Here is a 27,328-nt window from a genome sequence, read left to right as displayed (position 1 = left end):
GGGAGGTTTTTAATATATTGGCCTGCAAAAAATATGGGAAATTATGGGCTCTGCAAAAAACATATGGATTGAAAAACATGACTTGCATGTAATAATATCTAAATCTCATGTCAATGTAACTAGTTTACTTTAATGTATGGTTTTCTGCCATAGTGTAAAGGTTTTCATGTTAAATGTGGATCAAAAAATGTGACATAGGTTCAGGTAACTGTATTATAGCTGCAGGTAGGATCGGTTTGAAGTTGGAGTTGGCTTCCATACACCACACACACAAAATAAAATAAAAACAGACATAAGGTCATTTCAAACACTTACAAAGTCCCCCGTGCTGATCTTGTATAAAACCATAGAAAATCCCACAACTAAAACTTTACAGTTACTATAAAAGAATCACACACAAAAATGAAGGTGAAAGTTACAACTTGTTTAGCAAACAAACAGCTGCTGGGATAAAGCTGTTTTTAAGCACTTTGTTTTATAGTGCACTTACAATAAGAAAATGGATATAAAAAGAAACAAAAGACAAAAATCATAAATCTTAACCATATGCGCAAATGCAAATAAACAGGTCAAATCCAAATCACCATTAAAACTTTGATTCAAGCTGTTGTAACAGTTCAAGGAAACTCACTTATGAACAGATCATGTTGTGGGTGAAAAACAAAACAGTAAAAGACAAAAAACAAAACAGCGATCACTAATTGCAAAGCAGTCCAGCAAAAAACACATTTTAAATCAGTCCTGCTCTGGTTTAGGTACACAGGAAACATCACTCACAAATCTGTCTAATATTTTTGTCTGCATTGTTCTGTCGAATAAGAATTTTGAAAATCATACAACATTTTACATATTCCTTAACTTTATATGCATGGACTTGAATTTATTTAACATAATAAAATAATAATACAGTACATATGTCTGGTTTGATTGGAGTCTTACAATGTAATATCTCTATAATTTCACACTTTGACACTGTTGTAATGAAACAATGTTATAATGATATAATGATGAATTATCACGACGCAAGAAAAAAGAAGCAGAGAAAAGTGAGTCCGTACAAGGTTAAACTTCAAAATGCACCAAACCAAACCTGAAGCTACAACATACTGCAGCGAAAGCACCTCGGTAAACAAACGACATATTAAAACTCACTGTGTTATCCTCCTCTCATCTACTCCTGCTGCTGCTTTGCACGACACACCTCTGTGACTCCAACAGTCTCTTCACAGAACAAAAGAGCAGCTCAGTTTAGACAGGATTAATTAGTCCTTCCCTCCGGATAATTGCCAATTTGCCATGTTTGTATAATTAGCGCAGAGGCTACATAATTTATCCGAACAAACTTACAATTAGCCCTTATGAGAATGAACAAATGGACTATTCATAAGTCCATTTGCGTATGGACTAAAATCATAGCAGCAGACGCTTTATGGGGCTTTACAGAAATCATAAAAGCCTCTCGGATATAATGGTGAACAAAATAAAACGCTTTTAAATTATTTGAATGAAGCTAGAATATTTGTGCATATGTGTGTAAGTATATATATATATATATATATATATATATATATATATATATATATGAGGGCGTTTATGAATCGATACGTATCCCAATGAAATGTCTTTTTATTTATTTATTCTTTTCCCCCTTTTTTCTGATGCCACTCCCTTATTCTCAACTTTTGCTCCTAAAACTTAAGCCTCACCAAGTCTAGCACGCTCTTGAGTTTCTTATTTATTATTATTATTATTATTATTATTATTATTATTATTATTATTATTATTATTATTATTTATTTTATTTTTATTTCCCGTATCATTTGTTTTGCTTTTGTTGTTTTTGTTTTTTTTACTCCCTCTTCTGGTGTAATTGCTGTTGAGTTTGTGTATGTTTTATGTTCTGATGAAAAAAAAAAAAAAAAAGAAGCTAAATATTTGATTTAGCAAACAAACAAAGCAGATATAGCAAAAAAAACCTTGTTCTCTGTAGTGATTGATTTATAGATATATATTGATTGTATTGTTGATTGTAGTTACTTTGCTGTGCGCGCGGCGTTCGGAAAGACATTTGGTTTGGCCTGAGGCTTGTTTTCATCACGCTCCACACACACACACTGTCAAATTAAACCAGCGACACCACAGCGCTGTATTATTAAAATGTGTCTGTTCAATCGATTCATTCATGACCCGCTGATAGAAAGGCAAACGCTGCAATTGCAAATAGAGCTCCTTCTGCTGCTGTATTGACATGACTGAGAGCGAAATCGTGTTTGCAGCAGGATTTTTAAATGGCTGCAATTAACAGAGTAGCAACTGTGTCACTAAATAGGAATTAAAACAGACCGCAAATGGCTTGTTAGTATCGTTTCATTTCAACAGTGGGAACGATGCTCATGGAACAAAACGCTCTCACATGAAAATCCTACCCTGCTCAAAATGTTCACATTATTTACATTTATAGAGTGGTCTGAGCTCCATTTAAAGTAAGTTACGTATGTGGAAAATGCATGTAAATAGTGTATTCCTTAACAGAACATTAACATTAGTATTAAAGCATTATAGTGACAGCTTATTGTCAGCCTTTGCAGCTGTTAAATGCTGCATTTGTGTAAATTTGTGTTACAAATATTTTATCAATAATCAAATAAATGAGACTTCAAAGTGCATATGACATGAACATCATAATATTCTAGATATCTTTTTTTTTATGTCTATTTGTCCCCAGTTTGACACATTTTTAATAGTGCTTCCTGGTTGGACATGAAAAGCAGATGTGACAAAGGTAATTCCATAGTAATTCCAAACTGTTACCAAGCAACCATACGGCCAAAATCCAAATAAATTATACAATAGTTATAATTTGTGGAATAATAATACATTATAACACCTTTATTTTTGTTAAATGATTATTTAAACTGTCAGAAAATGTGTCAGTTGAGTGTAAATTGAGTGTATTTTGGAATAAACGTCGCTTACTGATGACATCACAGAGGGATCCTGAACTCAACTCTACTTCCTGTAATTTTCAACTTTTATGTTTCAACTTTTCTTCACAAACTGCAACGTGACTGATGTAAAACTATGTGTGGTACACCCAAATATGTGTGAACACATCGTATATTGTTTTTGAGACAATTGTTTATTGACACTTTATTTTGTGCAAATACATTTGAATAATTATGAATATTGATATTTTACATTTGGGATATGTAGTCCTGTGTTTGCATTGGTGAGAAAGAGGAGAATGAGACAAGCGGAACCTTGGCACTGTGGTCGCGCTCCCTCCGGTTAACTATGACGGACCAACTTCCTGTTGCCTCCAGAAATAATCTGGGAAAAGACACAAGTGCACGTGTGTTTCGTTCCTCTTATCTTTCGTCTGTATTACAGGTCAGTAAGTGGTCGAAATCGCCATATATTGTAGCTTTATGCTTTGAATCACTGCTGTAGCAGTTAGAACGTTATACTGTGAGTATTTATGTGACTTTGGCTCAGTTTAAGACCAAATCACGTTGCGCCGAGATCTCGAGATCTTTCGGGCGGTACCCGCGAGAGTTTGTCGTCAGCTCCGTTGATAGTGTTGTTTATACACTAGCCTGTACTTTTGATTTATGAACGCTGTATATTATACCAGTCAATTTGGTCATCCTCCTAACATGACTTTAGTAGAGTTTAAAGGACCCAATATGTGTTGTTTATGTAGAATAGAAAATGTAATAAGAAATGTTAAGTGTGATTGATTATATTGTAAGCACCTTAATGTACATTTAAAGCTGCATTGTCCACATTAGTAAGCTTGAAGCACTTTTAGTTTATTCCTGATTTTTGCACTAAGGCAAAATGTATATAATTTAATGTAACAGTTTTGAAAAAAATGAAAGATGCACATTGAGGAGCATTGACTCTATTTTGATTTTTGTTTAAAGAACATTTAAATGCGCTGAATGTAAATTATATTTGTTTATTGAAATAAGAAATAATCTGGGAAAAGACACAAGTGCACGTGTGTTTCGTTCCTTTTATCTTTCGTCTGTATTACAGATCAATTGTTCTTTTTGTTAACGTGGTCGCCGTACCCGGGACCCGTAACAAACTGTGGGGGCTCGGTCCGGGATCTCTCCTCTTCAAATGTCGAGGGCAGATCCAGAGATACAAGAACCACGACACAACAGTGACCAGACTGCTACTCCAGCCAAGCCAGCCGGTGGGTGTCCAGAAGGAAGATCGAGGTAAAAGGGATCTTTGCTTCAACGTGGAACCGCACTGCTGTGAGGGAAGAGCAGCATAAACAAGTCACTACAGAGCTACTATACCAACAAAAATACACAACGACACAATGTCATCACCAAGGAAGGTTCAGGGAAACTGGAATCGGTCTCTGTCCAGGGACAGCCAGAGGCCGGCACACAGCCACAGTCCCACTCCGTAAAGTCCACTTCTGCAGAACCCTCAGCGCAGCACGCTAGACATCACAGTAAGCTGACAAGAGAACAGTTAAAGAGAGACAAAAGAAAACAAAGCGTCTCCTATTGCCGAAGTTCTACATTGACAGGCCGCATGGTACCCCTAGTCGGTAAGAAGAGTTTACTCAAATGTCTGATGGGTGGTTATCCTGTGACCGTATTATTTGACTCAGGCTCACAAGTGAGTATGGTTGACAGACAGTGGGTCAAAAGATACATCCCAAATCATCAAGTGAGGTCACTCCAAGAGCTGCTAAATGACGAGCTAGAGGTGTACGCAGTTAATGGCCAAGCAGTACCTTACGACGGGTGGGTCGAGCTCACAGTGACTCTAGCTGGTCACGAAGACCCCAACCTCACTGTACAAGCCCCATTCCTAGTCAGTAAGCTGTCACTCCCTCAACCTCTAGTGGGAGCTAATGTTCTTGGAACCATCCTCCAACTACAAGAGTCAGATGAAGAAGCCAGTGCTTTAATGTACAGTCTCCTATGCAGAGCATTTGAAATGGATGAAGAACAGGTAGTGGCTATGGTTAACTTCATTCAGGAGCCACAAAGACCAGACTGTGATCCAGCCGCAGTGAGAATCGGCAAAAACAATGTGAGTGTTCCAGCTGCTAAAGCAGTTCAAATATGGTGCAGGGTGCCACAAAACTTTGACTTTGTGCTGTATGAACCTGAAGAGAACATTGCTTTAAGACATCTGAGTGTGGGAGAAGGAGTCCTAGAGATTAACAACTCTCAAAGACCTTTTGTCAAGATCCCCATTTCAAACCACTCAAAACACGAGATAATCCTGCCAAAGAGAACAGCCCTTGGTACTATCCAGCAGATCGCTAAGATTATTGAGACAGACTTGCCAGAGCAAACTCAGTCCGTACAGACCACAGTCGCATCACTTGAGTTTGACAAAGCAAACACCCTTTGTGATTCGTCAGCTGAGTCCTGGTTGCCCCAAGTAGACCTTAGTCATCTAAGTCCAGACCAGCAAAAGTCAGTTGAAAAGGTGTTGAAGGAAGAATGTGCAGTGTTCTCCCGTGACAGTTCAGACATAGGCTGTATTCCTTCTCTGCAAATGGAGATCCGACTTAAAGATGATACACCAGTCCAGAGGGCCTATGCCTCCATCCCAAAGCCTCTTTACAGGGAAGTAAAGGAGTATATACAAGAATTGATTGTCAAGGGTTGGATTGTAAAATCAAAGTCGCCCTATGCAGCCCCTGTCATTTGTGTGAGGAAGAAAGATGGATCTTTACGCTTGTGCATTGACTATCGCCTTCTAAACAACAAAACTGTACCAGACAGACACCCGCTTCCCCGGATCCAGGATCTAACAGACTCCCTCGGCGGTTACAGCTGGTTTTCGATCTTGGACCAGGGTAAAGCCTACCACCAAGGTTTCATCGCAGAAGGCTCAAGGTACCTGACAGCATTTACCACTCCGTGGGGCCTCTATGAATGGGTGAGGATGCCCTTCGGGTTGTCAAATGCGCCAGCAGCTTTTCAAAGGAGCATGGAAGAGATACTTGACACGCTCCGTGACGAGTGTTGCATTCCTTACCTTGACGACGTGCTTTGCTTCTCCAAGTCATTTGATGAACATGTCCAAGTGCTGCAAAAAGTCCTCCAAGCCTTACAACGTCATGGAGTAAAGCTGAAGCCCGAGAAGTGCGAGTTGTTCCGCAAAGAGGTTCGGTATGTCGGCCGTTTGGTGTCTGCAGATGGAGTGAAGGTGGACCCCAAAGACATTGAGGCTGTGCAAGCGCTCAAGCACAAGAGACCGCAGACCGTCGGAGAAGTCAGACAACTTTTGGGATTCCTAAGCTACTATCGGACGTATGTGCAGGACTTCTCGCGCATAGCCAAACCGCTGTACGACTTGCTCCAAGTCAAGGCTGACACACCACCATCTAAACCAACCAGAGGCAGAGCAAAATATGCCCAACAATCTTCCCGATCTCCGGTGCAGTGGAACAAGGAACATCAAGAGATTCTCGAGCGCTTGATTGACATGCTCACTCAACCACCAGTGTTAGCGTACCCTGACTTCAACTGCCCCTTCATACTACACACAGATACATCTCAAAAGGGCCTTGGAGCTGTCTTATACCAAAACCAGGACAACAAGTTGAGAGTTATCGGGTATGGATCACGCACGTTAACACCTGCCGAACAAAACTACCACTTGCACAGCGGAAAACTGGAGTTCCTAGCTCTCAAGTGGGCAGTTTGCGACAAGTTTAAGGACTACCTCTATTACGCCCCACATTTCACCATTTTTACGGACAACAATCTGTTGACGTATGTCCTTAGCACAGCTAAGCTCAATGCAGTCGGACATCGTTGGGTGGGACAACTGGCAGATTTCCACTTCGACGTAAAATACCGTCCAGGAAAAATCAACATCGACGCAGATGTGTTGTCCCGTCGCCCACTGGACATTAACAACTTCATGGAAGAGTGCTCAGAGAAACTGTCAGAGGAAGCTGTAGGCGCAGTATGGGAAGGGAGCAGAAGAGCCAAGCAAGATGATGTAGCATGGGTTGCAGCTCTCAACCTCGCCACACCAAGCCAGATCCTCAAAGAACCTCTGCAGTCAATCAGTCATGACGGACTTGTAAAAGAACAAAGAGCAGATTCAGCCATTGGGAAAGTTATTGAGATGAAAGAGAAAAACATGTCACCAACAGAAGACGACAAAGTTGACACAAATACCAAAAGACTGTTAAGAGAGTGGAGTCGGCTACACGTCGAGAATGACCTTCTCTACAGGAGGACCACTGAACGTAAGCAACTGGTTCTGCCTGCTGTTTATAGACAGATCGCTCTCACACACCTCCACAACAACATGGGCCATGTCGGTGTTGAGAAAGTCCTGAACCTGGCCCGTGAGCGATTCTATTGGCCTTTCATGAAGAGAGAGATCGAAGAGTATGTCACAAGGAAGTGTCTATGCATAAAGCAAAAGAAGCCAGCTACACATGAGAGAGCACCAATGGGCAGTATAACATCCAGCTCTCCACTTGATCTTGTTTGCATCGACTTCCTGCACCTCGAGACTTGCAAAGGTGGATTCGAATACATTCTTGTAGTAGTGGACCATTTCACCAGGTTCGCACAAGCATATCCCACCAAAAATAAGGCAGCAAAGACAGCAGCGGACCGTCTTTTCAATGACTTTATTCCAAAGTTTGGGTACTCTTCCAAGCTTCATCACGACCAGGGTCGCGAATTTGAGAACGAACTGTTCAGGTCACTCAGAGAACTTGCAGGTGTAGGTCACTCAAGAACTTCTCCCTATCACCCTCAAGGCAATCCGGCTGAAAGACTGAATCGCACCCTGTTGCAAATGCTACGTACATTGGGAGAAAAAGAGAAACAAAACTGGAAAGAACACCTTCCCCATGTCATCCATGCTTACAACTGCACCAAGCATGAGGCCACTGGTTTTTCCCCGTACTACCTGTTGTATGGCAGACATCCTCGCCTCCCAGTGGACCTTCTCTTTGGTCTCATGACAGGAAACGATGCTGAAACACCACAAGGATATGCTGAGAAATGGAGACAGAAAATGACAGAAGCATATCACATAGCAAATGCTAACAGCCAACAATCAAGCTCCAAAGGTAAAGCAAACTATGACAAAAGGTGCAAAGGAGTAACACTACAAACCGGAGACAGAGTACTTGTGCGGAACCTAAATGAAAGAGGTGGTCCTGGCAAACTCAGACCCAGAACAAACAATCTATATCGTGAGAGAGCAAGTGGGCGACAACCCCATCTACAAAGTTAGTCCAGAGACAGGAGGCCGTCCCATCCGTACTCTGCACAGGAACCTGCTGTTACAAGTAAACGACTTGCCCGTCGACATTGTTCAAAGTCAAGCTACCAAGCCAAACAAGAGAAACAAAAAGTCGACAGAAAGACCTAAGACACCAGAACAGTCTCACAGCCCAGAGGCAAGCGACTCAGAAGAAGATGAGCCTCTCTATTGGTTTCGTGTGCCCAGATGTCTTCATCAGGACCAACGTCCAGTGAATCAAGTTTGCAGTGAGTCCCAAAGCGGACCTCGCCCACATCAAACCCGATCAGCAGAGATTTTACAGGCAACCTGAACCAGGAAGAGATACTGTTACAGAAGGTGGACAAGACTCCGACCTACCACAGCTTCACAATGAAGTGGACGTGTCTGTGCCCATTCCGGGCCCGGCAGCACATCCCAATCCCGAGCCGGCACACAGCTCTGAGCCAGAGCCTGTCATCCAGCAAGAGTCACCACCCCGTCTGAGACAACCCACCAGACAGAGGCGACCCCAAACATTCTTCACTTATCCCTCCTTGGGCCTGCCAGCCTACCAGACTCGCCCCACGGTGAACACGATCAACGTCCAGCCTTCACCGTATCCTTTTCTGTATTACCCTCCCCTTTACCCCCAACCTCTTCCTCCCTCCCCCCTTACCCCTAACCCTTACTTACCTGTTTCGTATGCTATTCCTTGCTATTAAACTGAACAGATATCTCAAGAGAGAGACTACTTGAGAAGATTAGGAACTCTGAAAGAAAGACATTCCAGAGACTGGTTGAAAAGAGACTTTATTACTTTATGGGTTTTGGTTTAAGTCAAGTGTCAGGAGCCACTTTTTTTGTTGTTGGGGTGCGTGTGGTACACCCAAATATGTGTGAACACATCGTATATTGTTTTTGAGACAATTGTTTATTGACACTTTATTTTGTGCAAATACATTTGAATAATTATGAATATTGATATTTTACATTTGGGATATGTAGTCCTGTGTTTGCATTGGTGAGAAAGAGGAGAATGAGACAAGCGGAACCTTGGCACTGTTGTTGTTGTTGTTGTTGTTGTTGTTTTATGGCGGTTGGCATCCGAGTGTTGCATTACCGCCAGACTTTATTCCTTAGACTGTTGTTGCTGTTGTTATTGTTTTATGGCAGTCGACAGCCGAGTGTCGCATTACCGCGGTTGTTGTTGTTGTTGTTGTTGTTGTTTTATGGCGGTTGACATCCGAGTGTTGCATTACCGCCAGACTTTATTCCTTAGACTTTGTCGTAGTCCTAAAAGTTCTTCTTCCAGTGCCTTGACTTCCAGTGCTTTGTCCTCAGACTCTGTCGTAGTCCGTAAAAGTACTCCTTCCATTGCTTTGGTGTTAAAAAGTCTACGCCGTGCGTCTACGAGCTGCCACTCGTAGACGCACGGCATCATTACCTGTGGTCGCGCTCCCTCCGGTTAACTATGACGGACCAACTTCCTGTTGCCTCCAGAAATAATCTGGGAAAAGACACAAGTGCACGTGTGTTTCGTTCCTCTTATCTTTCGTCTGTATTACAGGTCAGTAAGTGGTCGAAATCGCCATATATTGTAGCTTTATGCTTTGAATCACTGCTGTAGCAGTTAGAACGTTATACTGTGAGTATTTATGTGACTTTGGCTCAGTTTAAGACCAAATCACGTTGCGCCGAGATCTCGAGATCTTTCGGGCGGTACCCGCGAGAGTTTGTCGTCAGCTCCGTTGATAGTGTTGTTTATACACTAGCCTGTACTTTTGATTTATGAACGCTGTATATTATACCAGTCAATTTGGTCATCCTCCTAACATGACTTTAGTAGAGTTTAAAGGACCCAATATGTGTTGTTTATGTAGAATAGAAAATGTAATAAGAAATGTTAAGTGTGATTGATTATATTGTAAGCACCTTAATGTACATTTAAAGCTGCATTGTCCACATTAGTAAGCTTGAAGCACTTTTAGTTTATTCCTGATTTTTGCACTAAGGCAAAATGTATATAATTTAATGAAACAGTTTTGAAAAAAATGAAAGGAGCATTGACTTTATTTTGATTTTTGTTTAAAGAACATTTAAATGCACTGAATGTAAATTATATTTGTTTATTGAAATAAGAAATAATCTGGGAAAAGACACAAGTGCACGTGTGTTTCGTTCCTCTTATCTTTCGTCTGTATTACAGATCAATTGTTCTTTTTGTTAACGTGGTCGCCGCACCCGGGACCCGTAACATATGCAAAAATATTTACCAAATTTGATGACGTTTTTAATTGTGCTTCCTGGTTGGACATGAAAAGCAGATGTGACATAGGTAGAGGTAATTCCAAACTGTTACCAAGCAACCATACGGCCAAAATCCAAATAAATTACACAGTAGTTATAATTTGAGGAATAATAATACATTATAACACCTTTTATTTTTGTTAAATGATTATTTAAACTGTCAGAAAATGTGTCAGTTGAGTGTAAATTGAGTGTATTTTGGAATAACCGTCGCTTATTGATGACATCACAGAGGGATCATGACCTCAACTCTACTTCCTTCTCTTCACAAACTGCAACTCGACTGATGTAAAACTATGCAAAAATATTTACCACAGGTTCAAATCCAAGCAAACTAAGTAATAATTAGAAAAGCATGAAAACCCGTCGTATAAGGTCAATACTACCCCGCTAATTGGACAAATCATTTCTGACTGCAATAACACGTTTTTACATAGATCAGTGCTTTAAGAATACTTATTTAATGGTCTGGAAACATAAGCCGAGTTGGTGAATTGAAGCTGACAGACTCCCAGATACAGGCGCCGTGCTTCCTCTGCGCTGACACAGGCTCCGCTGGGGTTTGGACTGAACTAATCACATCAGATTTCTCCATCTTTGGGAACCAGGACTGACTGCATTATACGGGCCCTTCATGTTGTTTTCTTTTCGTCACATCAGTCGACGATTCACAAGTGGAGTTTGACAGGTTTCTATGTTGGTATTTTTGTCACAGAAATAATTTGTTTCATTCAGCATCCTCCTCTCCAGGTTGGAATAAGTGCTTCTGTTTTTTTAAGCCCCTACAGCTTCCCCAGTCTGATTAATTTCACATTTCCAACACTAACATTTTCGCACAAATAGAAAGGAAATCACTTTTTTTTCATGAGAGAATTTTGAAAATGTCAATAACCTTTTTTCATTACTTGAAGATAACTTAATTTGAGTTTGATTATTTACTTATATAGTCAATTATTAAAAGTGCACTGAATATATCTTTTTTCAGCATGTATGGGCGCTCCTTGCTTGTTTCCATGGAGATGTTATTGCTTTGCCTGAAATGTTCCACAGTAGGCAAATAAACAACCTAGTGTTATTCAATGACACATCCTTTTATTGCTCAAAAATAACTTGAAAAACATGCATTCATATTTACTGTGAGCATGCTTGCCTCACCACAGATCTGACCTGTAACGTGGCCTAGGGCATCATCATCATAGACTAGTTAAATGCAGTGTTGTGGACTATACCAGACTAGGCAATAGCATCTTTGGAGGTTCAAGACAGGCCACTGGAAAGATTACATGACATGTTCAAAGATATTTCTTACTAATCATACAATCATATATGTTCTTATTCCGGGAAAGATAATCAAGTTTTGTTCTCCCTTATTTCAATTGCAATTTTCTCTCTCCACAGGCCAGCAATTTAGCTCGAAATAAGAATAAAATTGACACAGTCAGAAAAGTCTTTGTGGATATTTCTTTCTGCAGTAAAAATGTCAAATACTGTAGTTTAAGATGTACTCTGGTAAATAACTGTACTGCATTACAATGTTGTTGGAAAAGAGGTCTCAATCTCAATGTGTTCTGACCTGGTTATATAGCAGTTAATACATACATTTGCGTGCACGTAAACATATTGAACCAGATTGTCGTTGCATGAGGTTTAAACGTATAGCCTCTGTCTGAGTTTGGGTGGGCTCCACAGACTAACAATAGTTCCTGGTCCTGTTCCTGGTCCCTTGGGTGCAGAAAATAGGTCACAGTGGGCTATAGTTACACCTATGTGGAAATGCACCGGGGGAAAAAGAACTGCAGCGGTATTCAAAAGCAACATAAAATCAGGCTATTCGGGGCTTTTCATAACCACAAAAACGTAAGAGTGGACCAGCTACCATGCAGTTTTATAGTGTGTTTGTCTACTGCCTCAAAAGGTTGGGTAAAAATATGATGTATTGCAGTAATTTCTTGGCATTCGTGATGAGACAAATCAAAAGAGGACTCAGAAAGGAGAGGAATGTTTTGCTTGATAAATGTTCTGAAAGATGAAGAAATGGCAGTAATACAAGAAAAATAAATATGTTATTTTATGTATTTGTTTTCAATGTTCCGTGATTTCCTGTCAAACATTCCGGGGTATAAGTAATACATGTAAAATGCATCAAGCACTGTTAATCTCCAGAGAGGAGGGCGGCTAACGTATGCACCCAATTTAAACCTACGGCTCGGATCATGCTGTGTTTTGGTGGGAAACAGGACGGACGTCTCACATCGAGAGAGAGAGATGAGAGAGAGAGAGGGAGAGAGAGAGAGGGAGAGAGAGAGATGAGAGAGATGAGAGAGAGAGAGATGAGAGAGCAGAGAGGGAGATGAGAGAGAGAGATGAGAGAGCAGAGAGGGAGATGAGAGCGAGAGGGAGAGAGAGATGAGAGAGACATTGAGAGGGGGAGAGCGGAGAGAGAGAGATGAGAGAGAGATAGGGAGAGGGAGGGAGAGAGAGAGAGAGAGACATTGAGAGGGGGAGAGATGAGAGAGAGAGGGGGAGAGAGAGCGAGAGGGAGTGAGAGAGAGATGAGAGGGAGGGAGGGATGAGGGAGAGGGAGGGAGAGAGATGAGAGGGAGGGAGGGAGAGATGAGAGGGAGGGAGGGAGAGATGAGAGGGAGGGAGGGAGAGATGAGAGAGAGAGAGGGAGGGAGAGAGATGAGCGAGAGAGAGGGGGAGGGAGAGAGAGATGAGAGAGAGAGAGAAAGATTATACATTATACACACAAGTATGTTCAGGAGCTTGTAACTAATTTAATAACAATAATAAAACTTTTTTTTTTTTTTTATCAGATTCAGAACCCTGTGCCAAGGTCATGTTCTGAGGGCAGTTTGGGTCAGACACGATCAGACCCTGAAGAGTTCTGAAAGCTTTTGCAACAGCTCTTTTTCCATTGATTAATCGAACAACTGGGTATGTTTTTAGTCAACCAAGAATTCATTTTGTTGACTTCAGCTCTCAAATGTAGTGAAGTACATGTAACCTGTAAGTAAAGTACAGATAGCAAAAACTTTACTTAAAGGGCAAATATTATGCATTATTTGTATTGCTAATTATAAATGTCCTTTAAAACAGCTCTTTTATACCTTTACTTTGGCATTCATGTTTGCTTGTCAACTTCCTGGTTTAAGCACGCAGTTGTCCTGATCGAGAAACAAACCAGCAGAGAAGATCCTCAGAGCCACATCACGGATCGAGAAAACATTAGTTATGGAGCAGATTCAGAACGGCGTGTTTGTGACGCTCGGAGGGGAGAGGACTGTCTAACCACGATTCATCAAACCGACATGAATGAAGCTAAATGCTATTCCAGGCATGTCAAAGCTCACTTTTGTACTTTGATCGTTTCCACCACTGGCATCTAGAGTCACCGTTTAACAGGCCGTCTCCACAGAGGTTAAACGAAGCGTAGGCGAAATCGAGGCTTTTGTAACAACAACAAACAGAAGTCTAATGAAAGATAATGCGACGCTGCAGTTTTTACGGTCCAGAGTGACATGACGCTGGATGTGTCAGAGGCCGAGGTGGAGGACAAGCCCCGGGAGCAGGAAGAGCTCAGCCATTAAACAGAGCTGGAGCCTGGAGGAGGTGAACGGCCACTGTTTCCCCCACACGACATTCAGGAGGAGGAAATGTGCGGAATCAATCAAACTGTTGCGGAATCAATCAAGCAAACTGTTGCGGAATCAAACAAACTGTTGCGGAATCAATCAAACAAACTGTTGCGGAATCAATCAAACAAACTGTTGCGGAATCAATCAAACAAACTGTTGCGGAATCAATCAAACTGTTGCGGAAAGAGCAGACGGACGATCATTTGATTCAAAGTCATCTTGCTGCATTTCGTAATCTTAAGACAACTTCTCTAGTAACAGATGAGAAAACTATAATAAAACCCCAAACATTTCTGATGGATTGCCAAAATAGTATTAGATATTTAATGTAATAATCAAGAAAAGTCATGGTAAAAATCGTGCAATCGTTTTGTTTATTTACAGGACTGAAAGTACGATAGTAATATGTGAAAAACTGATGCTCGATATTGATGTCAATAATATCACAATGAGAATTAACACGTTTTATGACAGAGAATGTAACTTTTATCGCAAAATAATTGCTATTTCATAAGATTAGCATGTGTCTTGTACTAGCTATGATAGCCTATAGCAACACAACTAGTAAATAACAACCTTAGTAAGTTATAAATGATACAAACGTTACAAACATGTCTATCTTGATTGGAAAACTAAGGAAAACACTCGATTCTCAACACAGATTTACACAACAAAAGAATTGGAGTTTTGTTTTGTCTTTTGTCGTGTGTCAAAGTGAGTTGGCCTTAAATAATGAGTATAATTCTAATCTAAAACTATGAATCACCGTATTTTCCGGACTATAAATCGCACCGGAGTATAAGTCGCACCAGCCAAAAAATGCATAATAGAGAAGAAAAAAACATGTAAGTCGCACTGGAGTATGAAATGCAGTTGCAAGTGTGAAAATAACAAATAATATCACATATAAGTCGCTCCGGAGTATAAATATTTAAGTATAAATATAAGTATAAGTTGCACCGAATTATAAGTCACACCAGCCAAAAAATGCATAATAGAGAAGAAAAAGACATAATATAAGTCACACTGGAGTATGAAATGCGGTTGCAAGTGTGAAAAAACCACATAATATCACATATAAGTCGCTCCGAAGTATAAGTATATAAGTATAAGTCGCCCCCCGGCCAAAAATACTGTAGGTATTTCTGTATCAATACGTGTTCAAATGAGTAATAATAATGCCATAAATAATAGTTTTGCAATCCTCTGCTTGTCAGGGCCTTCCTCCGTCAGACTTCGCTCAAAATAGCAGCTCTTTTACAATGTTGATGATGATGAATGATTCATGGCTTTAGTCAGAACTAAGAGGACTCCAAAAATATGAATCCTTTTTCCTCAATAGAAGTAGTTTTAATGGTGTGAGCGGAGGTGTGAACGCACGCCTGGTGAACTGGAGCCCGTGTGGGCGGCTGGAGCGCGGTCGTCCTTCACAAACTCAAAAGACAGGAAGTATATAAAAGAAAGTGTGGGACGAAGAGAGCCAAAGAGAGAGTCAGGTTCTCCTTCAGTGACGTGGACGACGCATTTAGTAACACGTTATTGATCTGTGTTTGTGAGCAGTAGCGGGTGAGTAACACCTTGGCACAGTTTCTAATGGCGCTGTGATGCTCTGTGTGGGAGGAAATTAGTATTGCTTTTATTTAGATTTTTTAATGACAACGTAAGAGATAGAAATAAAAACTAAATACAGAATAATGAATAAACTTATATTTGTCCCACAGTCGTGAAATTACAGCAAAGTAACGTTCATATGTGCATTTTTTTATTGAAGTACCGTATTTTCCGGAATATAAGTCGCACCAGCCAAAAAATGCATAATAGAGAAGGAAAAAACATATATAAGTCGCACTGGAGTATAAGTCGCACCAGCCAAAAAAGGCATAATAGAGAAGAAAAAAACATATATAAGTCGCACTGAAGTATAAGTCGCACAAGCCAAAAAAGGCATAATAGAGAAGAAAAAAACATATATAAGTCGCACTGAAGTATAAGTCGCACAAGCCAAAAAAGGCATAATAGAGAAGAAAAAAACATATGTAAGTCGCACTGGAGAATGATTTTGCATGAGGTTGCAAGTGTGAAAATAACAAATAATATCACATATAAGTCACTCCTGAGTATAAGTATTAGTATATAAGTATAAATATAAGTATAAGTCACACCCGGGCCAAAACTATGAAAAAAGGTGCGACTTATAGTTCAGAAAATAACAGTTTTTGAAGACATGAGCTTATACAATTTTTCTTTGTATTTCTGTACTAGATAAGTAAGTTTTATGAAAAAAAATATCAAAAGTCTCCACAAATATTCCAAGTCCTTATAAAACAGTTTCTCTTCTCTGAGCTCATGTTTTAGAGTCTTATACTGGTTAATTATTAAATTCTTTATTAATCATCAATCGATTCATCACGGTTGATTGTTTCAGCCCCAAATTATATTTTATCAGCTGCTTTTTGTTGGGGATAGAATCTATGAACAAGTGGAACATAAGTCTGACATTCTGCTACATTATTGCCTCATCCTGAACTAAATTAGTATTTTCAACACTGACTCAGGCTCCAATCAACATATAATGGAAATGGTGAGAGCTGAATAAGGCCAATAAAGCCAATTTAAATCAGTTTCAAACTATTTATGAGCAGATAGCACTGTGGAGGACCTAGATTGATACGTAATAAGCAAATGTATGCAGTTAAGATGAAGCTTTTCAGTTTTTTTGTCTAAAATATATGCTTTTTTGTCTAAAATGTATGTTTTTTGTCTAAAATATATATATTTTTTATCTAAAATATATATATTTTTTGGTGCACGGTGGCAAAGGCGGTTAGCGCTCTTGCCTCCCAAGAAGGAGATCATGGGTTTGATTCCCGGACCAGACCAACATCACATGATCTCTCTGGGTGGAGTTTGCATGTTCTCCCCGTGTTACCGTGGGTTCTCTCCGGGTTCTCCGGCTCCTCCCACCGTCCAAAGACATGCATGTGTTAGGTAAAAATTGGTGACTCTAAATTGGCCCCAGTGAATGAATGTGAGAGTGAACTGTCTGTAATGTCTATGTCTCTGTGTTGGCCCTGCGACAAGTTGGCCACTGTCCAGGATGTACCCCGCCTAAGGCCCGAAGTCACTGGGATAGGCTCCAGTCACCCGCGACCCCGAAAGGGAACAAGCGGTAGAAAATGGATGGATGGATGGATATATGCTTTTTTGTCTAAAATATATGTTTTTTAGTCTAAAATATGTTTTTTTGTCTAAAATATATATTTTTTTTATCTAAAATATATGTTTTTTTGTCTATAATATATGTTCCTTTGGTATATGTGATGAATAAATACATAAGAATTACGTGTTTGTCAAAATATTAAAATGTTTAAACGTTTATATCCTTTCTTTTTATTTGTAACTACCACCACCAAAGGTTTAAACTTGTTTCAGGAATGATCAGTGATGGGACATAGTAAAGTAGATCATATAATTGAGTCCAAAATAGTTCCACACACACATTGATATATAAACATAAACTATACACAAGTCTAACCGTTCATTTCTTACAAGTAGAATCCACTATGTGTTAATATTGAGCAAACACAGACCAACATTTGAGCCTATCAAACAAAAAACAACCTTCTTTTATTGTCCTTTTACAAATGTCTGTTGCTATGTTACAACCTCCTCAAACATACTCTGAAGACATCGAGGCTCCTCCCGCTTTAAGATATTCACATTCATGGGCTTTTATTCGACGCAGCTTCTTCATAAATCACTTTCTGCAGGTTTTCATCGCGAAATGAAAAAAGCGAGTTACTCAAAATGTAATCACTGTATAAACGTAATGCATGTATGTGGAGGCGTGGACGAGGAACAGCTCCCAAAGTCCAGGGCCACAGTTTTTCACGATGAAAGGGTTGTTCACAATCGAGGGAATGGAGCGTGAGATCGGCAGATGGATCGTTAACCATGCTAAACCCGAGCTCCTTGTATATTCTTCTAACCACATTGAGATTACACAAAGACGACCTTCTTTAGAGCTTGAGCAAGAAAACTGGTCACTGGCATAATTACACTTGCAATAGTGACTTAACCATGTGCAATACCGTCATATTCATGTGCAATTACTGTCGTACTCACATGCAATAATGTCACATTCATGTGCATATAACTGTTTATTTTGCCATCATTATTAGTATTATCTTATCTTACACTAGCTGTTTTTATTTTATTTTATTATTTTATTTTAACTTTATTTCCCCCTCCATTCCTTATTAGGAAATGAGAGGTTTAGTCTATAGGAGTTTTTGTTTATAAGAGTTTTGTTTATAAGAGTTCTTCTATTATTTTTTAAACTTCCTATACGTTATCTGTCCTTTTCCTCTGTATCTACTTGCGTTGCAACAATGAAATTTCCCCATGTGTGGACAATAAAGGAATATCTTATCTTATCTTAATTATAATTTTCACCCATTACTATCACCGCAGAATAATTACTACTTAAATGACAGATCAAACATTTGAAATCTGAAATAACGTCATGTAACATTTCGTTTTTGAGAAGGCTCGGATGTGCAGATGGGATAAAGTTGTCCATTTTGTGCTGTTCGGTGCAGGTTATGAGCCTTGAATAAAACGTAAAAAGAAGCTGAGACCGTTTTGAGTGTCTCACCTTCTCTCTACTTTTCATCATTACCATTTATTCAAATGTGAAACCTCAAAGCACTTTTCAGCTCTGTCTTTATCTCAAACCCACTAAAGGCTGAGTTTCTTTATGACTCACTGCATATTCCCAGCTCGTAATCAAGCATTCAAATGGTCACTACTTTGGACTAACCCTCGAAAGGGCAGAACGGTCAACTACTAAAAGTCCATCTGACCCAAAGTAGTCGAAAGCGTGGCTCATTTCCTCCACAAGCAGCAAAGGACGTCGATTGTAGATGGTTCTGTCAGTATGAAAGTCATCCGAGTGCAAATGGCCAGGCGAACAGGAAATATGGCCGCAATTATCATCAACTCTCACAAAACTGTCTGTCATAATGTTAATAGCACACATCTGCTGCATTGAAGTATGGATAATATAAGAAGGACGAGGCTGTCATTACTTTGAGACAGCTATTAGTGCTTTTCCTCCATAAAAAACAAATGTGGGATGTGTTCCAATACTAGAAATAACTCTATGTCTCATGACGTTAGAGATTGATCTTAACAAATTGTCAAATAGAATTCATCTTGAACCTTACTCCTGAACTGAGCATGAACTAGAAAATAACTGTTAAAGAAGTAGTGATAAGCACAACGTCTATAAAAAACAACAGCACGATCTCAATATCTCATCAGTCAGATTAGTGGAGAAAAGTTATGTTACATATGTTAAATGTGTGTATATAGTATATGTATTTCAAATAGTCCAAATTAAAGTGTAATTATTTGCTTTGGACCAACATAAATTAGAGACATAATATATTTATCAGATGAACTGAAGATTCAGTGTTAGCGTCACTTCTTTCTGTACAATTCTATCTCGATGGGGATTTTCTGAGTCATGTTAGCATTGATAAATACTTAAAGATAATGGAATAGACAGTGTTAGTAGCAGACAGTGTTGCTAAGCTAAAGTGATGACTTTGTGGGTCAATGCTATCGCTAATGCTAATTTTGAGGCATAATAAACAATAAAATAAAACAAATTAAATCAAGTAGTTTTTACTCACATTTATACTATTTTTTTATATGTTACGTTTTAATAAAAAATGGTATTAGCTGTGAGAAACACACACAGAGCTTTGAGATAATCCTGTATTTACACGCGCCTCTTTGTGAGTTTCTTTTGCCCCCAGCGTTGCTCTGACTGGTCCTGACCCACATCATGAGGCTCTGGTCTGTAAACAGGAGTATTTCTGAGCAGGTGCTGACCTCTGCGGCGCCCGTTGACCTCTGCGGCGCCCGTTGACCTCTGCGGCGCCTGTTACAGTTGTGATTGGGACAGACAGAGAAGGCGGAGCCACCAGACCACATGCTTTACGAGCTGAACTTCACACTCTGTAAAGTTAATTTCCCAAAGACTAAACCCCGGGCCTTTCCAAAACAAATTGTTAAAAATAAATGCATTTTTGGGTTCACGCCACTCCACAGCCGTCAAGTATGTGAAATGAAAGCCTCGTGTGAACCAGAAAATAGCATTGTTAATCTACTGAACTCAAAGGTTATATTATGTCGCTGATAATGGCAAACCATGCAGCAGTTCAGCCCCGGAGTTACAGACTCTGGAGAGCCAGCTGCATGAAACTTTATATATTTGTTCTGCATCCGATTTCAGTTAGAAATGATGTTCATTCTGCACAGTACAATACAATCCTGGTCAAATTAAGTATGATTTGATTGCATCACATAGAGCACGAAGACCATATCAACCAGTCATGGAAAATTCATGAACAACCTGTTAGATAGATATTGAATTCCAGAATTTCAAAAACATCTACAAGGCCAATTTGATACGTTTGTGTATTTCTGTTGTCAACGGAAAGACAGCAAAGAAATACAAAAAGCGAGAAAGTTAATCACTCTGCACAGAAAAGGACATTTCTAGTGACACCAACACACCAAAAGGTCCTACATTATTGTAATTTCTCCTTTGCCATTGTCAGAATGCATTTACAATTACCACCTTTAGCCTTTCTGGCCACCTTTAATCACGCCCTCACACAGTACAGGTAAAGGGCATTTCAGTTGTGAATGAATGACTCAACAAACTGTGCCACGGCAACAAAGTCTGGTAATCACTTATGCAAATCTAAATGAATCATATCAAAATGCCACTGCGTTCTGGTATTTCTCATGTTTACTCCACATCCACAGAATGATTTGAGCGAAAGCACTCCACTCCCTCATGAATTAAAACATCCTCTTTTGTTTTGTCTGAGTTGAATGCCTTTTCCATCTTTAACATTTTCAGATCGGGTGGTGGGCCGGCTCATTATCATGTGTCTCTGAAGGTCAGATTTGGATAAGAGCGTCTGCCTGTGGAGTTGTACATTCACGTCCCAACAATGCGCGGTCCCCTGCCACGCACCGGAGCAATGCCAGCCGCACTCTGCAAGGCACAAAATGCCATTGTGAAGATCCAGTCGTGTTGAGATGAAGCCCATAGATGTTGAGCGAGAAAGATTTCAGAAAATATATATACGGTATAGAATATTCTGGCCTATCTCAGCCTGTTGTAGCCAGGTGTAGTCGCTCAAAAGCAAGTCTTTCTCAGTTTTGTGGACGACCGAGCAGGAAGACATCTCCTCACAAATATCTACCCGTTAACAGTGCTTAGTGTGTTGTGTGATTGTATTTTCGTCCTGCTCAAAATAGAACCTTTCTCTGATTGGTTAAGATGTCTGTTGATCCAGTCAATCGGATTTAGAGTATTCCAACTTTTTGTATTGTATAAATCACTTCCTTTATGAAGCTATTTTGGGGGGAAATGTTACTGAGTTACTTTGCAGCAACTTTCACTGCAAAGCAAAGTTTGATTTCTTGACTAATGCATATCTCTATATTGTTTAGGCATTATATTCATACATTCATTCATTTTATTTATTAATACAGGGAAAACCCAATGAGAAAAGTTCTATTTTTCATGGGATATCTGTTAAAACATAACACAAAATAAGCAACAAACAAACAGATAAAACATTCAATAAATAAACCAATACATTAAAACACATTTACACATACAAAATGAGATAAAATTTGAACAGGCATGAAATGATTTAATTTAAAAAGTCTAAGTTTTGTTCCACCGGGAGCTAAGTTGTTGAAAGCCTTTTCCCCCACCTCTGTGTTGTATATTTGGAACCTGTCATACTTGTTTCTCACAAACATATACAGCACAGTGACTCCCTGAGCTGTTACAAAAATATCCATATAATGATAAATGGACGTTTTCCAATGCAAACAGCATACCATCGTGCACTCTGCGTCCAAACTTACAGAGAGAAGTTGTTCTTGGGCAGGATAAAGAACCAAAATAAGACCGGGACACCTTGATTTATTGCCAATGAAAGACATATGTTTGGAGTTATTGTTTTTGCTGCATAGACGGGAAAGAAGCTGCCGCAGAAGCTGAAGATAAAGACCCAGATGATCTAAATGTGGGAGTGACAACATCCAAAGCAAAACACCCTCCTACGGGCGACTCAAAACCAACAGAAGTCAAATGACTGTTGTGAGAGCAGAACGACAGCATGTTTGGAGACTGCATTATTTTAAACAGCCCAGAGCCAGGCCTTCATGTACTGACAGCAGAATCATCAACACTGGGAAATGAATCGTTCGCAGGTTGTTAACTGTGTAATTGTAAGCTGCCAAAAGATTAATCACACAAAATAAAATGCAATGACAATTTAAAAGTGCCAGAGTCGGGACGTGAACAGCCAAATCTATGATACAAAGGTGTGTGATGTTTCCACTGACTAAACCGCCGCTTACACAGGTCCTGGACTGATGGAGATCTTGATTTCAAGTTGGTTTAGCTGCAAATCTACTCAGTTAAGCCGGCGGGTGATAAAACGTGCAAAAGTCAAGGGCATGTTTGGTGAAGGGTTCAAACCGCAGTCTTTAGTGTGAACCGTCCAAGGCCTTACCATAAGAGTTACTGTAAAAAGTAATAGAAACCACGGTATAATTAGAACAAACGCTCAAAAGGTTGAACGGCTTCTTTCAGTCGAAGGGTTTAAGAGAGGTTGAAGGACAAATAATACATTGCGCAACGTATTTCGTTTTTTTTTTTTAACGTTTTTAGCATTTTTATGAATTATTACGAAATTACCTCTTTAGTAAGCGCAGCACACATCTATATTGCAGATTGGTGGCAAATACAAATAGGGGGAAACCAAGACACAGGGTAATAATGTGCATATAGCTGCTGTAAATAAGAGTGCCACTATTATTATTGTAATTTTTGTCTTATTAAGAATATGAGAGGTTTTGTCTTTAAGAGTTTTGTTTATAATAGTTTTTCTATTAAGCTTCCTATAAGAGTATATGAGTTCCTATAACTTCCTATAACTATAAGTTCCTATAACTTCCTATAACTTCCTATAACTTCCTATAAGTTATCTGTTCTTTTACTCCAAATGTCCCCATTGTGTGGCTAGCTTATCTTATCTTATTTTATCTTATCTTAAAGAAATGGTCTTAATGAGGCATCTTAATATTGCTGCGATTTGAAAGGCATCTCATTAAAAAGTATATGCTGTGAATTCAAGTAACGCAGACTCAGATAATGCCCTGCCTTGAACCAGCAGTGGAGTGTTTGTCTGCGTTATCAGCACTGCCCCGTATTCAGCAGGAACTGGCTCCAACAAAAGATCTCGTACAGCAGAATGTTAAGAGCTTTATTGGCCACTGTTCAATTTCAAGACGTTAAAAAGCCACTTTGCCACAATAATTCACTTCATCTTCTGCAGCGCACATGTAAAATAATACAGCTGATACGTGCTTCGTGCGGGCTACGCCGTTAGACACACTGAGCTAACACATAAAGACATTACACAAAAGTCACTTCCACACGTTCACTTTCAATTTATTGAAACGCAGGGCAATCAAGAGTCACCCATCCACCTCACAAAATGGAACTGATAAACCCGCCAAAATGAACGGGTGATAAATTATGAAAGCCATTGTAATGCATTTAGTTTAATAAGGTGGACTGCGATGACATGTATCTGATATTAATGAGGCCAACAGGGGGCAGCAAAGGCAGATTTAGTGCTGGTCATATAGCCTGGACTTCCCCATAGCGGCCATTTTAAAAAGGGGCACGCGATATATAAAAACCAACACGACTGCATCCTTTTCTACGGCATAATGAGCTACGAATACTTTGATTCTTTAGACGATAACGGCAAACTAAGGTACACGACAAAGCTCTCATTTCTTGGTCAGTCATCAGAGCAATGTCCTAACAGATTATGCAGGTTTTTGGCATTTTGGCCGCATTATTTCCTGGATTTCGTATGTAGTAGACGTGCTGTTGTGCCCCTTTCAAAATGGCGGACTCGGTTGCCACTGCACAAGTTCCCGGAGGTGCGAACGCATGTATAAGGTGGACTGCGGTGACATGTATCTGATATTAATGAGGCCAACAGGGGGCAGCAAAGGCAGATTTAGTGCTGGTATTGAAAAATAATAAAATAATCAAACCTTATTCCTCACAAAGTTCAATAGACTGTGTTCCAAAAGCAATGAGTTGGAAGTGTGCTCGGATTTGTGTCTTACCTGACTTGCCGACTCCCGCTCTTCCAAACACCGCGAGCTTCACCTCTGGACTCTTGGCCATCGCTGCCGCTTGGACCAGGACGCGCTCGGGGGTCCGACTAGCCAATCAGATGGCGGCGAGGGCACCCATCTATTGCCGCTTTCACCGCAGCACGAATCGGTCTCTGGGGGAAGGAGAAAGGGTGGCTTTAAGGTGGGTTTAAAGGCGTGACTCGGCGCCGGTGGGGGCACTACAGTGGGGGGATTGTGTAGGTTTCCGTGCAGGTATGCGGGAGATGCACAGGCCGATAGACGGAGCAGCGGAGTGACGAGGAGAGGGAGCGTGGAACAAAGCAGCCACTGAACTCAAATGGTCTGTAGTCGAAGACAATCTGATCAAACGGCCAAGAAAAGAAGATGAAAGAAATGCTTTGGTAAGAAAACAACCTGTGTTTAATTTAATTGCACTTGAGCGGATTGTTCCAGCAGTTCTTCTGAATAAAACAAAATAAGCAGATAGAGATAAGGATCTTTTTGGACACTCTCACAAAGGCATGAGACAGATACTGGCAGACTGGGTTCTCACATGGTTAAAGAGCTTCATAAATAAAAAAATGAAAATAAAATAAAAGGCGATTCCTTAGTGCAAAGATGTGGTTTCTGGTTGAGATGGTGCTATAAGTGGTTATATTTCAATTAACTGTCAAAATTACTGTACTATAATATTCTTTAAGTCTTATAAAATGAGTTTTTTGTTCAATACTTATGCATCTGTGAATAATGCATTACTCATTGTTCACGTGCCACTGAAGTCAGCCAGAATCTAATCCAAGCCCATCCATTATCACGAAGCACGATCATGATTTTAGGGCTCATATTTGAAATGAAAATGATTTCAAACAATTATTTCTATGCTTTCAAGATGAACCTGTAGAAAAAGAATAGACCTCATATATTTAATAAGTAATGTGTATGTGACACCTTTGTTTTAAGTCATTGTAGGGGCAAAACGAGCGCGGAAATGACTTTTGGCACCAACTGCCATAAAACACAAAAGAAGAAGGAAATAGGGCATTTATAAATTTCCAGCTTTTTTCCAAATTGACCCTGTATTTAACTCTCTTGATAAAAACACTTTGTATGTCGTAATTTCCGTAGTAGGCCAAACACTTGCCTGTTTGGATTGTGTTGAGGCACTAGGCCACGTTTTATCAAAGATGTGTTTCTGAATTTCAGTTTGCTTGTGGTAAAGAATTGCATTTTTGAATACAGCTATTTTGTAATTGAATAGAGCTATAAGTGAAATAACAAAAGTACATTTTGTTAATAACACAGATCTATGTTCAAATGCCTTGCGCAATGAGAAGAGTGGGATTTAAACAACTAACAATATGATGATGAATGGCCTCCAGAGCATGTACAAAATAACTATTAAGATTGGATTAATGTATTTTAGTTTGGTTTTAATTGAACCATTGACTACTTACGCCCAAAAGAAGCTAACAGATGAGGTCATGTGACCGACTGTGTGCACTGTAGGATTCAATGACCAACCTTTGGGGAAAAACATTGCCAAGACTCTTGAAATCCTCCATGACATGAAACAGTGTCCTGGTTCACTGCCAATTAGACCAACTAAGCAAGAATCCCCCAACTTAATCTACATGTGGTATTGCTAAAAGCTTTTTCTTATTACATCAGGGACAGGGAGTCCAAAAAGGCAGTGATTCGGTCAAATGATGTTAGTAATCATAGTATTAGAGCACTTTCCCTCACATTAAAAGACGAATCAGAGTTTGGATAGGTGATTTTCTCTGACACTCTTGTGAATGGAACAGAATTAGCCGACTTCATAATAGAGTAACTGCATGTTCAGGTCATAAGATCCCACACAGGCTTCATTTTAGACTTTAGACAATGGAAACCTGTTTCTCGGACGTTCAACCTCAACGTTGTGATGTTGTGCTGCTCAACGAACGGAAAATGTCAATCAAAAAAATGAATCCTTGGCATTTCAGACATTTTTGGGCCAGTTTAAGTAAATACAGCAGCTACAACAACATTCAGACTTGGTCCAGTTACTTTAAATGGCATGTTGTTTTTCCTTTTCAAGACACTGTATATAAGTAGTATTTGGTTGGGGATACAACTTAAATACAGTGTGTAAGTATGCAAACATAGAGACAAAGAGATGGAAAATGTTTAGTTAAGTTATTGTATTCAAATAAAAAAATATGCAATCTTTGGTGGAATGAAGACGGTAAATGAATGATAATGAAACTATTTATTCAAAAGCGTCTAAAAAAAACAATATTCAAGACTTTAAGACTATTATTAGTGAAACAAGAACACATAGGGCAGAATTGACAGGTTTATTATAGTGATTTGTGAACCCTACAACACTTTGCCTTTTAAAATGTACAGCTTTCCAAGTCCAGACTCCCAAATGCATTAAGAGATCTGCACAGGCTTATTACATCTGTCACTCAGCATTAAATCATTAGCTTTGGGTCGATTCCCTTCTACCCACACCACACATGTCTTTGATTTCTGCAGTTTACATTGGCCCAGGCGAAGGCAGCGCACCTACAGTCCAAGTATGTCTTATTATTGTTAACCTAAGGAAATACGAGTGATTGTTCTCTCAAATGGTGACGTCAGTTTGGACTTTCAGAATCAGGCGCACGCGAAAGGTCAAAAGGCTGGAGGAGGCCGGGTCAATTACACTAAAGTCAAATGTAAGAAGCTTTACATTCCTTAAAAGGAGGTAAAACATCGCCGTTAGTCAAGTGTTTCTGTATAAGGAGGAAAGCGTCGGAATATGGCGACAGTGATGAGTTTGAAAACGACGATGGATCAGTCAAGAAAGAGAGAAAAGCATGAAAAAAGACCTTTGATCATAT

The 27,328-nt window shown here is 39.7% G+C and overlaps 1 protein-coding gene across 1 annotated transcript in view; it reads right to left on the bottom strand.

The window, feature by feature from the left end:
• The window catches only part of rerg (RAS-like, estrogen-regulated, growth inhibitor), a 71,082-nt gene that overhangs the window by 28,453 nt on the left and 15,301 nt on the right, over window positions 1-27,328 (bottom strand). The window contains exon 2 of the mRNA XM_072454983.1: window positions 24,447-24,610. Coding sequence (XP_072311084.1) covers window positions 24,447-24,507 — 61 coding nt within the window. The 5' untranslated portion in view covers window positions 24,508-24,610. The remainder of the gene's footprint in view (window positions 1-24,446; window positions 24,611-27,328) is intronic.

This window comes from Eucyclogobius newberryi, unplaced genomic scaffold (assembly GCF_026437365.1).
Source record: "Eucyclogobius newberryi isolate DKJ021-1_F unplaced genomic scaffold, fEucNew1.0.hap1 SCAF_2, whole genome shotgun sequence".
NCBI classification, from domain to species: Eukaryota; Metazoa; Chordata; class Actinopteri; order Gobiiformes; family Gobiidae; genus Eucyclogobius; species Eucyclogobius newberryi.
The sequence above is the reverse complement of the archived record's forward strand: the minus strand, read 5'-3'. Positions and strand labels throughout refer to the sequence as shown.